Source organism: Protomyctophum parallelum (genome assembly GCF_964188405.1).
Source record: "Protomyctophum parallelum genome assembly, chromosome: 5".
Lineage (NCBI taxonomy): Eukaryota > Metazoa > Chordata > Actinopteri > Myctophiformes > Myctophidae > Protomyctophum > Protomyctophum parallelum.
In genome coordinates this window covers 40989191-41005402 of record NC_139702.1, presented here as the reverse complement: position 1 = coordinate 41005402, position 16212 = coordinate 40989191, and the positions used below count along the sequence as shown (strand labels likewise).

Below are 16212 nucleotides of genomic sequence, written 5' to 3'. Positions count from 1 at the left end.
ATGATAATGTCAGTAAATTAATTTAATCAACTAGCATGATTTGGCTACATGGGCTGCTACTCACAGCATACATTCGTACAGATTGTTAATTATAGTGCATTTAGCAAATATATCAATATATGCAAACTGTAGTTGTGATCACATGTTAATGTACTGTATTTTTTTTTCCTTTTTGCTTTTACAATAAATGTAGCATAATAGGCAAATAAATAAATATCATATGTATATTTATACACTGCATGCATCTTTGTCTTTGGGGCTTTAAACCATGTATGAACAAAGCACTGTTACTCGCTAGGAATAGGATAATAGCATGACAATACAGATTATATATCACCACAAAGGAAGGACATTTCCAGAATTAGAGAGGGATAAAGGGAAGGACAACTCTTGCAAAACCTTAGCCTTTTCATTCTTACACAAGGCTTTCAGTATACTGACCACAGCACGACTCTCCTTTACATTACAGAATGTCACGAGACAGACAACCACAGCATTTACACTACATATTCACACATTGTTAAGTCATTTTTAGTTCAACTTTACATTTAAACAGATGAACATGCTCCATTCATAAAATCTGCAAAAAAAGAAAAGAAGCTAAAATTCCAAACTGGTGAATATCGATGTCAGGATTTATGCATTATACTGTAATTCAAAATAATTTACTATTTCTAGTACTATTCTATATCCTGTTTTATAAAATCTTAATTATTTTGTTTAACAGGCTCTTTGATTACAATCCAATCTGACTGCCCTGGGACATTCTGAATACATGAAAGGATTTTGACTCATATCCTCAGAATACAAACAGAGGGACAGACAGATATACAGACTCATCAAGAGATGCCACTGGAGACCTATGAAAACAAAAAACCTCTAGTGCCTCAGGATGTACTGACAGACAAATCCATGCCAAGCCAGACCACAGCAACACCTTCAATCTCTGCTCCGGAAACAGAGACAGTGTCACAGAAGCAGTCTTCTATTTCTGAAGGGACCGTAATCCCCACAGACATACACATACACCTTCTGCAGGTTTTTTTTGCTCTAGACGAGGGATGTAAGCGAATGTAAGCTCACTCACACGACACCCCACACCTGGCGGCCTTCAGAATGACAGCGTAGTCAGGGAGGACCAGCCTGCATCAGGCAAGGGCTGAGGACGACCCACCATCAGAGTCTGATGGAAACTGGGTTGAGGAATGGAAACACGTACGACAAAATACTACACGACATGCGGGACTAGATCAGAGAAACTACAGGACTAGTAAAAACCCAACCAGGGAGATCGACCGGACGAGCTGGAGGTGAAAAGACTGGAGCCAATCAGTCCCTACGCCCGTGCACACACACACACACACACACACACACACACACACACACACACACACACACGTGAACACGCATACAGTGAATTCACACAAACAACATTGCCAAGTATATCCACACGCATCGAGGGAGAGAAAGACGAGTGGCTCAGCAGCCGAGGAGAACTCTCCCCCAATCCCCCCTCCCGCCACCATGATGGAGAAGATGAACCACACCAGTCTGCCTGCCTTGTCCCCCGACCTTCCTCGCCCCTCCTCCTCCTCCTCCTCTTCCTCCTCTTCCTCCTGCTCCATGGACCACCACAGCCCCCTCCTCCAGAAACAGCTCCCAGTGTCCCCAGACACTCCCCCCCAGCACCCTGCCAACGAGACGGGGGGACACCTGGGAGACATGGACGATCGCCCGGCTCCGAGCTCGCCTCAGAGCTCCGTCGTGGCCGCGATGGCAGCGTTGCCCGACCCCCACGACGAAGACATCGCCATGGAGACGGCGAAGGAGGAGGAGCGAGGCTGCCCGTCCGTCTCCTCAGGGCCGCCTCCTCCTCTTCTCCTCCCGGCCGCCACGGAGTCCATGAAGACCTCCCCGTGCACGCCGCCCCCCCTCCCTCGTCCTCCTCTCACCTCCTCCAACAACACCACCACTGCTCCTCTTCCTCCACACATCCCGGTCATCAGCCTGGGTCACAGCAAGCCACCGCTGCCGCTCCCCAACACCCCTCTGACCACCCTGCACCCGATCCCCGCGCTGCTCCACGGGCCCAACGGAGACCTGCGTCTCACCCACTTCACGTCTCTGCAGTCGGGGGGCAGCCCTGGAGGCCAGCCTGCCCCCCCTCCTCCTCCGGGGGTGATGCCCCACCAGTACCTGCCCCCGCACCCCTTCTTCACCAGGTGAGCTAATGCATGTCACGGTATAGGATTCACCAGTGGTGGAAAAAGTACTCAAAGTGCTTGCAGCCGCGGGGGGGGGGGGGGGGGGGGGGGGGAGAACTTCCTGGTAGGTTCCATTCCCACTGGGGATGCTGTGTTCTCTCCTCTGCGTCATCAGCACGTACAAATGGAACCAAATGGACCCGTTAGAGGGTGTCCATTTGGTTCCATTTGTACACTCTCAGAGTTACAGACCCATAAGGGTCCATTTGGTTCCAAACTATCATTTAGCTGGGGACCCCCTGGAACTCCCTCAAGGACCCCTTTGGGACTGGCCTAGGGTAGGTACCCTCACAAAAAACATGCAGTAATCCTGGTCATACTGCTCCCCCTGGCCAGCCTGATGGAGGGGAAAGGAACTGGTTGTTCCTTCCACGTTGCTACGTCCAACCGGGGAAACTCCCCCCTCTCAGGTGAAAAGAAGTGGCTTGGAGCCTTGGACTCCTCATGCATTGAAGAAAGCATGAGGTCAGTCCGTTGCTCTCCCCGGGTTGGCAGAGGGTGTGCAGTGCCCAGGATTACATTAGACAATTGACACTGGGTGAAAAAAATGGGTTGCAAAAATCGTTGGATAAAAAGTTCCCAGATGACAAAGCATTATGGTCATTGTAGGAATTCAGCAATCCAGTCAAACCCTATAGTCAATGTTTCTGGCCATAGGGTGCACATTTCAAATTGTGCTACTGTTATCTACTACAATTAACTCTGAGTGACTGCAGTTTCTTCCAGCAGTGAAATAAGACATTAATTCCTCAAACAGAAAGAAAAGAAAAAATATCATTGCATCAAAATAAATTGTGATGAAAATGTATCTACAAGCTCACAAAGCAAGGCAAATATTTATCTGCAGAACCGATAATGTAATTCCTCAACTCCTACAATTCTAAGTGCTTGTCAGGGTTGGGGGGTTCCCAGTTCAAATATAATTATTTTTGGGGGTCACAGCCTGAAGAGGTTGAGAACCACTGGCATGTATACATACTGTGCATGGTTTCACACTGTTTCTCTCGCACCTATTTGTTTTCGTTACAGTTTCATACCGTTTCTGTTTCACTAGTATGAGATGAGGTGGAACACAACTGTATAACCATGCCATCTTTTATGGCTTCCTGATATGGATAAATATTTCTGGAAATGATCCGTTTTTGGTTATAATGATTGTCCGGGTTTCTGTTTCATGTGAAACTTCAGAGTGCGGCTGGGTATCCCATTGTGATTTATAGACAGTTATTATGGGAATACATTGTGAAACATACAGCAGGATATGTGTTTCTGGAATGGGCACATCTGCCAATGCTGATGTAATGTACAGTGTGAAGACTAGAGTATATGGCTAAATATACAGTTAAACAAGTTATTATGTAGTATGCACGCACACATACAGTAATCTACAGCAGAGATGTTTTCATATGGTCACGGTTAGGCAAAAACCATTGCATCTTTATATTCCACTTTATCCTTTTTAGTTTTTTCATAAATGAATGCCCTATATTAGATTTTGTCGTATGCAAAGTAGCAAAATAGTCAACGTACAACATCACAATAAATCATATTGCAGTGCGTTGTGAGCTTGTAGATGGGCTATTCTTCAGGAGAGTTTCGAACGATTTTGAAAAGTGTCGAAATAACTTGAAAACCTTCGGCATCATTAAGCCTTTTTTATCATTTCACCTCTGTGTTGCAAATGAGGTGAACAACAATAAAGTTAAATAAGTAGCCTACACTGAAAAAGGAAAATTAACAGAACTTAATCAGGCACTGAAAAAGGCAATAAATGACATGGCAGCTCCTACAATACCACCTGTTATCACACTGTTCATCTATTTCGCATTAGTAAGCCGAGCAGGACTTTTTTTTTAAACAGATTCTCTTAAAAGGGATATTTCACTTTAAAAAACATTCATTTTAGCTGCCCTGCCCCCTTCCTATACAAACCCATTGTAACTTCAAACTCCATTTTAACCATGATAGATTCATAGAAAACACCCGTCCTTTTTTCTGATGACTGATACTGGGGCCGTGTTTTTTTTTCATTTACCGTTTTAAAATATAGCTTAAAAAGGTCCTCCGGCCTCCTCCTCCTCCAAAACAATTACCGGTATTAAAAATAAATGAAAACACTAATTGAAAGAACAAGGGCCCCTCACTTATCAGGACAGTATCAGTTACCAGAAAGAATGATGGGTCATGGTTAAAATAGAGTTTGAAGTTACAATGGGCTTGTATAGGAAGGGGGTGGGGCAGCTAAAATGAATATCGAATATCTAAATACTGAATGGAGCAACTTTAAAACTGTCCGGGGTGTTCACATAAACCTGAGTAGATGATACAATTACCAAAAGTTTTTTTGAAAGCGAAATATCCCTTTTAAGGAAGGAGCTCCAGTGCAGTGAGTATACATCTGTCATGGAGATCTGGCAATAAATCTCTTCTCTTTCTCTCTCTCAGGCCCGTTTGTTAGCAGGAAACATTGATCTATTCCACACCCTAGCAGTAGAATAGGCCAGTAACCAGGCTTAATGACCCTGGCCTCCCTCTCGGCGTGCACGCTCAATCAACACAGCATAATCACAACACAGCTAATGGATTTAGCCATTCTCTCCCCAGCGCCATCCATCCTTTGGCATTCATCCCAATTTGGGATCATTCAACCACTTTTAACCATGCCATTCCTATTTCGGACATTTAATTATAGTCTAATTAAAAAAAGAAAAACAATACATCATCATACATCTCATTCCGGCCAAAGACAATTTAATTTAATTTGCGTTCTCACCTTCGTGTCTTTGTGTTTACACAGTGTTTGTGTTCACACAAACACTCAAAGCTGGCCATTCATTGTCAATGGCATTCAAACACAAACCCTCAAAGCTAGACATAGGAGGGGATAGCGCCCCTCAAAAAATGAGGAATGAAGTGAGGAGCGTCCACTGTAGGTACATCGGCCACATGACGCCTTAAATCGTCATTTAGAGCCTTAAACAAACATTAAAGTCCATAGACTTGGCTGCTCAAAATATAGCAGAAAAATTGTAAACAAACAATAACATTTCTATTGTACAGTATAGGTCCATAGTGGGGTGATTTGTTTAGTCATTTATAAAAATGTTGTCCGTACTGTGTTTTCCCCTATACAATGATCTCTACGCTGTTTTGTAGTTCTTTCCTAGGTCCCTCAAACATTTCTACTCTGTTTTGTAGTTCTTTCCTAGGTCCCTCAAACATTTCTACTCTGTTTTGTAGTTCTTTCCTAGGTCCCTCAAACATCTCTAGCCTACTCTGTTTTGTAGTTCTTTCCTAGGTCCCTCAAACATCTCTACTCTGTTTTGTAGTTCTTTCCTAGGTCCCTCAAACAACTATGGCATTTTCGGCAACAACCGGATCAAGAGAAGGCCTTCTTCACATTTTGAGTTGGAGATCAACGATTGTAAGATTTGCTATGTTGTAATCAAATCAAACAATTCATCTGAATGAGGTGTGTGTATGTGTGAGTATCCACTCAAGTGTGTGTGCGCGTGCCGCGTGTGCAATGTGTGGCATTTGGACGGAGGTGCACAGCAAAATCATCAGTGCATTTAACTCTGTAAAATGAAGTAAAATGGTCCTTACGGAAGTTACGGGTCTCTCTCTCACTCCGAGTTAAATTTAATACTGAGGATTCTACCGTGTGTGTGTGTGTGTGTTTATGAAAATGCTGCAGTAGGCATACAGTATGAAGTTATAAACATTAAATAATCTGCTACAAACCATGTGTGTTTGTGCAGTTTATTCGTCTCCCCCGGCAGGCCCTCCTCAGAAGCTGGCTCGGCGTGTCTTCACCAACAGCCGTGAGCGCTGGCGGCAGCAGAACGTCAACGGGGCCTTCTCGGAGCTGAGGAAACTCATCCCCACGCACCCTCCCGACAAGAAGCTCAGCAAGAACGAAATCCTCCGACTGGCAATGAAGTACATCAACTTCCTGGTCACCCTCCTCAACGACCAGGCGCAAGAAAAGACGCCGGGTTTATCGGAGGACGAGGCCGGGGACGCGGAGAGCCCGAAGGACGGGTCGGACATCGACGAACTGAATCCTCTTTTTCAGCGTGACGTGTCCCCCCCCTCGCAGGGCCCTCCACTCGGTGCTGCCCAGCCTGCGCTAGTGACCACGCTCAGAAACAGAGACTCCACTGATTCGGTCATTGCCCTCGGAAGCTCCCCGGTGACCTCTAGCTGCTACGGTGACACGGACAGCGAGGAGAGCTTCGGGGCCAAGAACTCGCTGGTGACCCATGGAATTCTGGGAAAGGTCAAGGGTCAGATAAGGACAGTGGCGGCCAGACATGATGAACGATGACATCATGGGACATCGCTGACGGAAGAGTGCAATCAGCTGAGAGTTACGATAAACGCCAGACTGGATAGATACAGCAGATGGGACAGCTGAGATACTGGAATTGATGTCGGTCTCTTTACTGAAAAGCTGCAATTTCAGCTCGCGAGCGTTTTTGTGATGCAATATTGTACATGTAGTTGTGAGTGTGTAGATGTTATGTGATGTGCAAACTGTGGGGCTCTGTGTTTCTGGAAACCACTGGTTATGACGTGGTGTAAAACATTATAGAATATTCAAAGAGACATATTAGTGCTTTAAATAAAAATGAGGCCAGCATGGTTATGTTTTAGGGCGTGTATCTTCAATATACTAAACCACTAATTACAATTTAAAAAAAAAGGACCAATCACAGGTTCATATAATTGGGCAATATCTCTAGCTGGATTTAGTTTAGGACCAACCTATCAGATTTCTAACTCAAAAGCCTCATGGTCTGAACATTTGGTTCCATTCTCTGAGTTACAGACCCATACCCCTAGCTCTGTTCCATAGCCTTCCGCTTCGCAGAAGGCTATGCGACTTACCGGTTTGAATCTCAAATCGAAATCAGACCAGCCTCTCCTCTTTAGTGGAAATCTCACGAACGTTTGACCTACTCACCAATACAAACACGGGTTGTGTCAATAGAAAGCCTACTTTCCTTAGTGGACGCACTCTGAGCCCCCCACCACGTATAAACTGTACTTTTTGGCCAAAAGGGGATTTTGTTTCCACCGAAAAAAAAAATTAGTTTCTCCGCTGCGCCCTCTACTGATATTGCCCAGAGAACTGCCTCATAGAGAATATCTTTCCTCCGGTGGAAAAAAATCCCTTTCTGGCCAAAAAGTACCATTTATACGTGTGGTGGGGGGCTCAGAGTGCTTCCACTAAGGAAAGTAGGCTTTCTATTGACACAACCCGTGTTTGTATTGGTGAGTAGGTGAAACGTTCGTGAGATTTCCACTAAAGAGAGGCTGGTCTGATTTAAGTCGCATAGCCTTCTGCGAAGCGGAAGGCTATGGAACAGAGCTACCATACCCTTAACTCTCATTTAGCTGGGGACCCCCTGGAACTCCCTCAAGGACCCCTAGGGGTCCCCGGACCTCACTTTGGGAACCACTGCTCTATAAAGGTCCCTTTAAAGCCAAACCCAAATCTCATCCACTCGCTCACTCACACTCGGTCACTCCAGTCCAGCATGGCAGTGCTACGGTGAAATTGGTGACCTGCCAAAATATGTGACTTGCATACATGGAGATGTTTAAATACATGCCATAAATACCACTAGACGTCCACACGATTTCCGCCATGATGGAGTGACCGAGTGTGAGTGAGCGAGGCCAAATTCATCCATTCTCATTATCTAGGAATGATTGCTGTAGTCCAACGATGTCAACATCATCATAATCAGTTCATCATCATAGAAGTAGTATACCATAGGCTGCCTTGTCTAGTGCAGATAAAGATTTTAGAGACAATTTAATCCCATTTCATACGTCTGCTCTTTCAGAAAAAGCCGGACTACAAGCTCTCAACGTGTCGCAATGTGATGTGTTGTGAGCTTGTAGATCAGTTATTTTTTACAGATTGTTCCCCCAGTGTGGTAAAGAAAACATTACAAAAACAGAATGCTATAGTAGATTTCCAAGTAAATCCAGTTTTTCGAAGTTTATATGTGCTACCTTCTCTGACATGAACTTCAAAGTACAATGGAGCGCCAACAGTGCTCGTTTTGTGCCTATAGAGTGAGATGAAATTCCAGAAACGCCAATGGCCGACACGCATTGATTAAACAGTGTTGCTAGTTTTTTGATGTTCCCTATTGTTCCTTTTTCTTTTGTTTGACAAGGCGGGGTGAGGGTCCCTCCCGGCCTCCACGGACGTTGTGACACACTTGTACCAGACAGAAATAAAGCGTGCTTTAGTTTGCTGTTCCGTATTCGACATCCTCTTATTGCGCTCTCCAAAGACTGCCTCTTGTCAGCATGATTTCTCAACACTTTCAAAGCATTTTACTATCAGCAGTTTAGGAAAGTAGACCATGTTATATCACTGTGTTAAATAGGTAGACTTGGCTCTATGCAAAGTGTTCATAAACAGTCAATTAGATTACATTAAAAAAAGTAAAATAGATGCCAAAACTAAAAATAACAACAAACTTGAGAATGCAAAAAAGAATGCAATAAAAAAAATAGTATCCATTAACAAAAAATCCAGCCAAAAAACACTTAATCCGTCATCAGGCATTACATTTACGATATGGAGTGAATAGCCACAGCCCTACCCAGGCTAGGTTCTGTAGCAGACAGATTGATTACGGTACTGCTTTAAACAAGTAAGAAGGGGGGGTGGGGGTGTTAACATCGACACTGAAAGGGTACAGAGACAAATAAAATAAATATGTGAGGTATGTGATGACAATAAGCAGCTGGACATTCACAGGATAATTATTTTCCTGCGTAGGTTTTCCATTATTTGACCATGAGAATCCCTGGTGTGGAAAAAAAACCCTGCTCGACTCACCTCAGTTTGATGGGGTGTTTGTTTTCTTTCCCCCTCAGTGCAGCTGTTTTAGGGAGGGGTGTTACAGTAGATGTGTGTGTGCGTGTGTGTGCGCGTGTGTGTGTGTGTGTACAGTATGTGTACAAAGTACAGATGTTTTGAGGACTGCACATGTCCTGCATGTTGGCAATTCAGTAGATTGTCAGTGAGAAAGTGGGTCACCAACGTGTTATGTTAATTATTTTCAGAATAAATAGTTCTTATGCTGGAAGTGTCGAGGAGTGGCACTTCTTTTCATTAGCAAAGCAGTGGAATTAGCAAGGCTAATCAGAGATTTAAACCTGGGGGGAAAACATGCATTTTCAGAAATCTTTCAGGAAAAGATCAGGAGAGCGTGAACATTGGGACCGGCTCATCTGAAACTGTACATGTGTAAATGTGTACGATCATGACAAAGCGCACATTGTGCGTTAAGCGCAGGTGGATGTGGTAACGATGTAAAAGCGAGAGATGGATTGCCAAAGCGACGTGGTTTGGTGTGTGTGGTTATAGGGTGGATGTGGAACCGAGGCAACACCGAGGCCCCACAATGCTCTGCGGTGGCGGTGCCGTGTTGTTCCTATAGCAGGAAGCACCAACAGTTAGTGCTGTCTCATTGACGGCCAACCAGTTTCCTGGAGGGATGGGTGCTATTGGGGAAAGGGTGGGGGGGTCGGGGGTCCTGTGGTGGCAACCGCCACATTGGAATAAAAGAGAGCAACGGAGGGACAAAGAGGAGAGGGGAGAGAACATCTCTAAAAGACCCTGGCCGCTGCTCACTCCGAGTCCTGCACTATACTGCACAACAGGAAGAGCTTGTTGCATAACTCTTCTACCAATACTATCCCCCCCCCATGGTGGCAATGTTTGGCCTACAACACTTAACAAACATGCACGCACACATGCATACATAAACATGCATACACATACAAGAGGCAGACAGTGTAGAATACTGGAATTTCTGGAAGCAGTACAGGGGGTGATTCATACAAAGCTACATACCTAAAAGCAAAAATTAATTCTCATGACTGAAAACCACAGGGTTATAATGTGTGCTTCACGAAACCATATACTCTCCCCATGACTTCGGCTGGTGGAGACAATAATTAAGTGAATTAATATTAAAGTTTTAAGGTGCCCGAGTCTGGCAGTGTGCCACGGGTTCGAATCCCGATCCAGACGGCCTTTACTGCATGTCACTCCCCCATTTCCTGTCAGCCTACTGTCTGTCCCTCTATAAAAAATAAAGGCAAATGTCGCAAAAAAACATTAAAAAAAATATATATTGTTTATATTGTCATATTGTTCCTGCTGTTCTACATACAGCCAACCAGGTGAAGAAATCACAGATTGATTTGATGGAAGATGCTTCTGAACATATTGCTAGTTTGACCACTTCTAATTCTCTAATCTTAAAATAATAACCAAAAATAGCCAATCTACAAGCAGACTCATTGAGAGCTTGTAGAGGGGCTACTTTCGCTGCACAACATTCCATAGAAAACATTCTGGCTTGTATGGAATCCAAATGGCTGAAATCAGTCATGGTGACTGAGAACTTTAATCCAGGTTTATAGTATATCAATATAATATTGACAATATTAACATTGATTGATTGATATAATCTAGGTTTACCTCATGTAAAATTGTGATATGGTTTCAATCACTTAAGTACTATACTTTCAATCAATATTATTAAAAAATGTCGGGGAAATAGTCAATCTGCAAGCTATTTTTGATACATTTGAGAATTAAAAAAGTCACAATTATACTATTACATATATTATTACTCCATATTATCATTACATGATTATGTAATGCAATGGTTCATTGCTGCTGGAGTTACCAGGCATAATTTCATTGAGTGCTTACTGCTTACTAAAAGATCTACAAGCTTGCAATGTGTCGCATTGCAATGCGTTGTGAACTTGTAGATCCTCCATTTTCATATAACTTGTGAAACGAGACGTTTTGCATAATGATTACTACTTTAAGTATATGTTGACGCCAATAATTTTGTCATTTAACTCAAGTAATTGTTGATTACTAGACTTTTTTATTATTTATACTGTATTTCTGCATTGCAGAATTGATAGTTACTTAAGTAAAAGTGAGTACTTTTAGTATGTAATAGAGGCCCAGCAGGGAGATGGTAGACAGCCTGGGACCTAGAGATAATGTCCTCCTCTCAGAGCAACCCTATGCTGTGCCCCCGTTGCCACCAAGAAGACCTGCTTCATCCTGACCCAGAAATACCACTTTCTGGATTTCATGGTGAATTGCATCATACATCATTCACATAACTTAGTCCAATTGAAGTTTGCACTTAATGTAGCGCTGACCTTCTTGCGGCCATTACAAGCAATTCTGAGTTTCTGAGGCAGGAGAGATTGGAAACGTGGTCTTCACTGCAGCAGGGAGGAGATTGTGCAACGCAGAATAAAATGAATGCGGTGAAGAAATATATGAGATTGCGGATTAATTTGCCCCTCGGAATGTTGATTTAGCATTTTCTGAGTCCAATTTAAAATATACAAAGTAGTAAAGTACACTCCTCGGTACCTAGCTTTAACCCTGACATCTCCATTTGTGAAAGAATATTTAAATTATTTTCAAAATGGCAGATCTAAAGGCTCACAATGTGCCAGCCCAGAACATGTTGTGAATTTGTAGATTGTCTATGAAAGTATAAATTAGAGCTTAAATGAGAATTCCATGCTAGAAGGCTTTCTTACCTTTATTTGTAGTTGTTACGTCCCCACCAAAGAGGTCCAGGTGTTATTTTGTGCAAAAGTGCATTATTGGCCATTCCCCTAATATAAGCCCTCAATTAATTGAATTGCATTGAATTGAATGGGGCTGAAGGTGAAAGAATCTAGAGAGATAATTGAAACCAGAATGGAATATGAACACTCATAATAATACAATAACAGATGAAAGAAATTACTTTGTTTTCTTTAATTATAAGGAATTGTCGTGTTAAGTAGTGACAGCATGATAAGCAAGCAAACACATTAAAACTAATGTTAACAAAATAATGTAAAGAAATATTTGACTTATCAAAGTTTGCATTTCTATGGAGCTTTTCTTTTTTTAAATTAAACCATTAAGAGGAAATACAAATGATATATGTAATATTGTTCCTGTATGATAATTACTATCACTAAATACAGTTTCATTTCATTACTAGATATACAAATGCCGCTAAATTAGTATTTACATACTATATACTGCATCATATCTATCTGACCCTAACCCTAATTATAAGAAACTATTACTAAATAGTGCAAATTAATAGCTGAAGCAGCAACAACTGAGTTTATCTGGGGCCTCTGGGCAGTGCTTTGTGTTTATTTTACTGTATTAACATAAACAACATTGCATCTGTGAGAAGAAGCATTTTTACATTTTGAAATTTGTCAAGCTCCAAAATCCAGCGCTCTGAATGTCAAAGTGAAGAAACTCAATCAAGCCTGGGATTCCCACTGTCCCTACCTGCTATCTAGAGAAACCACAGCCAAGGGAACAGGCTTGGCAGAATCAGCGGGGAAAGAACTTCCTATTTGTTTTACTCTGTCTTCAATAATTGTTTTTCTCCACTTTTCCTGAGTGATTCCATGCCTTCATGTACATGTTTTGATGCTTCATGGGTGTTTTTACCATATTTCCGTCGGCCCACTTCAGTAACCACAGATCCAGTAGTTGCCCCAACAGCGCCCCCGAACAGCCCTCCAAAAAATACTCCCAACACAAGACCCAACAATGCACCTACGACCACCACAGGGATCTTTTTGCTGCCACTTCTGACCTTATCCCATATTGAACTCTCAGTCACTCTTTTGGCCCCAGATCCCACTTTCCCCCACACTGGACTCTGTGCCACCCTGTTTGCCCCGGCACCGATCCCAGCTCCAACCCGCATGGAACCGTCAGCCACCATTCTGGCCCCAGATCTGGCACCCGACCCGACCTTTTCCCAAAGGGGACTCCCTGCCCCCACCGTCTTTGCTCCAGAATATCCTACCCGAATGGAACTGTCTGCCATCGACCTTGGAACCTCCTGCCCCCCCTGACACTTCTCCCACACTGAACTGTCAGCCAGCAGCTTGGGGACCATCCTCGCCCCGGACTCCACCTTCTCCCACACGGAGCGAAGGAGCGAGGGAGACAGCGCGGAGAGCGAGATCTCAGGGAGACTCTCCAGGTTCGTGGCGCTCACGCTCCTCTCCGCTTCGTCCCTCGTTCCTTCAATCTCCTCCTCTGCCTTGGTCAGGGGCTGCGGGGAGGAAAGGAGTGCCTGCCTTTTAGTGCCATCCTCTACCCTCTCTCCTCCCTCCTCCGTCCGTCCCCTCTTCTTCTCCCTGGCCATCTCCACCTGCCTCTGCCTCACTTTGTCCTCTGCTTCTTGAAATGCGGGGGACGAATAAAAGCCTCCTCCTGATTCTCTAACCGTCTGCTCCACTTTCTCCAGCAGCTCTGCCACGTTCCTGCTCCTCTCCCCCTCCCCCTCCCCCTCGCCTCGTCCCCTTTCCATCACGTGGAACCTGTCCATGCATTTTTCCACCAGTTTCAACAGATCGCCCCGCTGAGAGGCGATGTATTCCTCCACACCGCTGCCTCCCGCCGCCTTCCCGCTCTTCCTGAGCCGGTCGGTGTGCGTGAAGAGGACCACGGTGTGCGAGCGGACCGCCTCGGGGCCAAAAACGGCCTCCAGGGTGCGTAAGGCCTGCAGCTCGTTTCGGGCAGGCTGGTCCACGGGGACACACAGGAGGAAGGCGTGGGGGCCCGGGGCAGACAGTGCAATGCAAGAGGAGATCTGAGCTCGTACCTCGTCTGGAGTGCGCTCTGACTGGAACCAGTCCGGGGTGTCCACCACTGATACCTGGAGGGAGGAGAGACCATCGTCAAGGAGGGAGGAAAGGCAACATCCGCACCACGGTTTATACAGTGCTACTTTTGTTGACTAAGACAGAAGACTAAAAAGGACAATGACTTAATGACTTATTCAAGACTATTAAAATAAAATAAATTAAAAAATTAACACTGCCGGTTTTAATGCAGGTTTTAGTGTACAAAAGCAAAGTTTCCTTTGGCACAGTAAAGTCTTAGGAGCATTAAGCTGTTGTGCAGACTTTTTCTGTTGATGCTGATTGCTTACTTTGTCCTGCATCCAAGACAAAAAAAAAGAAAAAGGTTTTATATGGACGTGCATAACATTTCCTTTTGAAACTGGGAAAGCACCTTGACCTTGAAAAATACAAAACATTCATCCTCAAAGGAGAAATACATACAATGCAGATTGACTTGTCAGAAGCATGATGATGAATGGCAATTAGCCGTTGCAATGTAACGGGTTGTGAGCTCGAAAATGTTTGAAAGTGGTTAGTCTCGTGTAGCCAGACAAGTTACAACTATACCGCGATCTCCGAATGATATATACAGTATAGGCCTAGTCTGGAACTACACCTCCCGAAATCAGAGTACGAAAGCTGGCATTTCTGTTCACGAAAATATATTTTAAAATAGTGGGGTGGAGGCTTATATATTTGACTCATGATAGAGCTTCCGTTGCTCCAGACTGTATGACGGAGGCATTTGAAAGAGGCAACAGTCTGGACACGCGAGACTAGAAAGTGGTTAAATCGGACACATTTCCCAGTCAGTCACTTGATTGAGCAAAGCTACTGACCATTCTTCCTGCAACCAGCGCCCTCCTCTTGTCACACTGCAGCGTGATGGCTGTGAGGCTGTCTGCCCGTGACACAAACGCCTCCTGGCCCAGGATGATGTTGCCCGCTGTACTCTTCCCAGATCCAGACCGCCCCAGCAAAATCAAACGCACCTCCGGGGTGGAGGAGGAGGGTGGGGAGGAGGCCAGGGTGGACGAATTAGACGACTCAGGAGAAGATCTCTCTTCCAGGCTATTGATTCTATGGTGAACTGAAAGAGGACAATTATAATTTTTTACCTACTACTATTACCAACATATTGTTTTAATTCTTGTATTTATCTTTATTCTTCCATTTGTTAATGTAATATTTTGATCACATCCAGCAATATCATTATCATCATCATCATCTTGTTATATTGCTGCCGTTTTTGCAGTATTGCAGAAAATGCCTCACCAACATTTTGCTGCTCAGGTTAAAAAAGAATTAAGTATTGTATTCTGGAATGTGGAATCTAATAATTTAAAACTGTGCTGATAGGAGTCAGTCAATTCCTTGTACTTACAAGTAGTGATAATTTTTTCAGTTGGTTTGACCTCTGACAGTTGAGAGAGTAGGGTGCCATCTAGAGGGGGAAACATGTCATGAGAGAAATGTGGCAATTCTGCCTTTCAACTTGGATGTGTGTCCCTAATTTGGGCATGCCATTATGGGTTAGGGTTAGGGATTTTTTATTCCATCATTTATTTTGAGGGTTTTCTTTACATAGACACAAGGACAACACATCAGACTTCCATACAAGACAGTTACTTACATAAAAACAACAGTTGTTCTAATTTATTCCACACTTTTAATTTCTTTTTTTTGGTAGGGCTCTAATGTTGGCCTGAGAATATTGAAGTGGACAGAACTTGCCACAGTTTTGCCACCATAACCACCATTCGTATTTATTTATTTATACCTGTATTCAGACTGAAACTGGAGCTCCTCTTGACCTGCATGCTGTCATGTTGTGACTGTGGCTTTGACTCTGGTGCTGTGGCTGAAAGGACACTGTCATGTTGTGACTGTGGCTTTGACTCTGGTGCTGGGGCTGAAAGGAGACTGTCATGTTGTGACTGTGGCTTCGACTCTGGTGCTGGGGCTGAAAGGAGACTGTCATGTTGTGACTGTGGCTTCGACTCTGGTGCTGGGGCTGAAAGGAAACTGTCGTGTTGTGACTGTGGCTTCGACTCTGGTGCTGGGGCTGAAAGGAGACTGTCGTGTTGTGACTGCTGAGGTTTTGACTCTGGTGCTGTGGCTGAAAGGAGACCAGCGCCCACTGATGACACCGTCTCCTGCACCTCCTCCTCTCTTCTTCTCTGCTCTCTTCTCCTCTCCTCCTCCTCCT

General features: G+C 44.1%; 2 protein-coding genes across 3 annotated transcripts; one reads left to right on the top strand and one right to left on the bottom strand.

Annotated features, from left to right (window-relative positions):
- The first annotated feature begins 1383 nt into the window (after positions 1-1383).
- On the top strand, positions 1384-8543 carry lyl1 (LYL1 basic helix-loop-helix family member). 2 transcript variants are annotated; one of them, XR_014569310.1, is made up of 4 exons: positions 1384-2222; positions 5594-5688; positions 6026-6928; positions 7704-8543. XR_014569310.1 is itself a non-coding variant. In XM_083766073.1 (3 exons), the coding sequence occupies exons 1-3, from the start codon at positions 1525-1527 to the stop codon at positions 6592-6594; spliced, it is 1362 nt and encodes a 453-aa protein (XP_083622199.1). In that variant the 5' UTR covers positions 1384-1524; the 3' UTR covers positions 6595-8543. The 2 variants fall into 2 exon arrangements, 1 of the variants encoding a protein (XP_083622199.1); XM_083766073.1 differs by having other exon boundaries at positions 6026-8543.
- Positions 8544-12177: 3634 nt separating this feature from the next.
- LOC310859422 (uncharacterized protein) lies at positions 12178-16183 on the bottom strand. Its single transcript, XM_083765958.1, has 4 exons — positions 15784-16183; positions 15388-15447; positions 14843-15093; positions 12178-14035 (listed from the first exon to the last, which is right to left on the bottom strand). Exons 1-4 carry the CDS (start codon positions 15821-15823, stop codon positions 12722-12724), a joined length of 1665 nt encoding a protein of 554 aa, XP_083622084.1. The 5' UTR covers positions 15824-16183; the 3' UTR covers positions 12178-12721.
- Between the last annotated feature and the right edge of the window lie 29 nt (positions 16184-16212).

Excerpts from the sequence above, each read along its gene's own strand:
- lyl1 (XM_083766073.1), top strand. The coding sequence starts at position 1,525 with ATGATGGAGAAGATGAACCACACCAGTCTGCCTGCCTTGTCCCCCGAC. Across the intron at positions 2,223-5,593 it reads CCGCACCCCTTCTTCACCAG|TTCTTTCCTAGGTCCCTCAA; the intron begins GTGAGCTAATGC and ends TCTGTTTTGTAG. Across the intron at positions 5,689-6,025 it reads TGAGTTGGAGATCAACGATT|TTTATTCGTCTCCCCCGGCA; the intron begins GTAAGATTTGCT and ends GTGTTTGTGCAG.
- LOC310859422 (XM_083765958.1), bottom strand. The coding sequence starts at position 15,823 with ATGCAGGTCAAGAGGAGCTCCAGTTTCAGTCTGAATACAG. Across the intron at positions 15,094-15,387 it reads TGAAAAAATTATCACTACTT|TTCACCATAGAATCAATAGC; the intron begins GTAAGTACAAGG and ends GTCCTCTTTCAG. Across the intron at positions 14,036-14,842 it reads CGCTGGTTGCAGGAAGAATG|GTATCAGTGGTGGACACCCC; the intron begins GTCAGTAGCTTT and ends TCCTCCCTCCAG.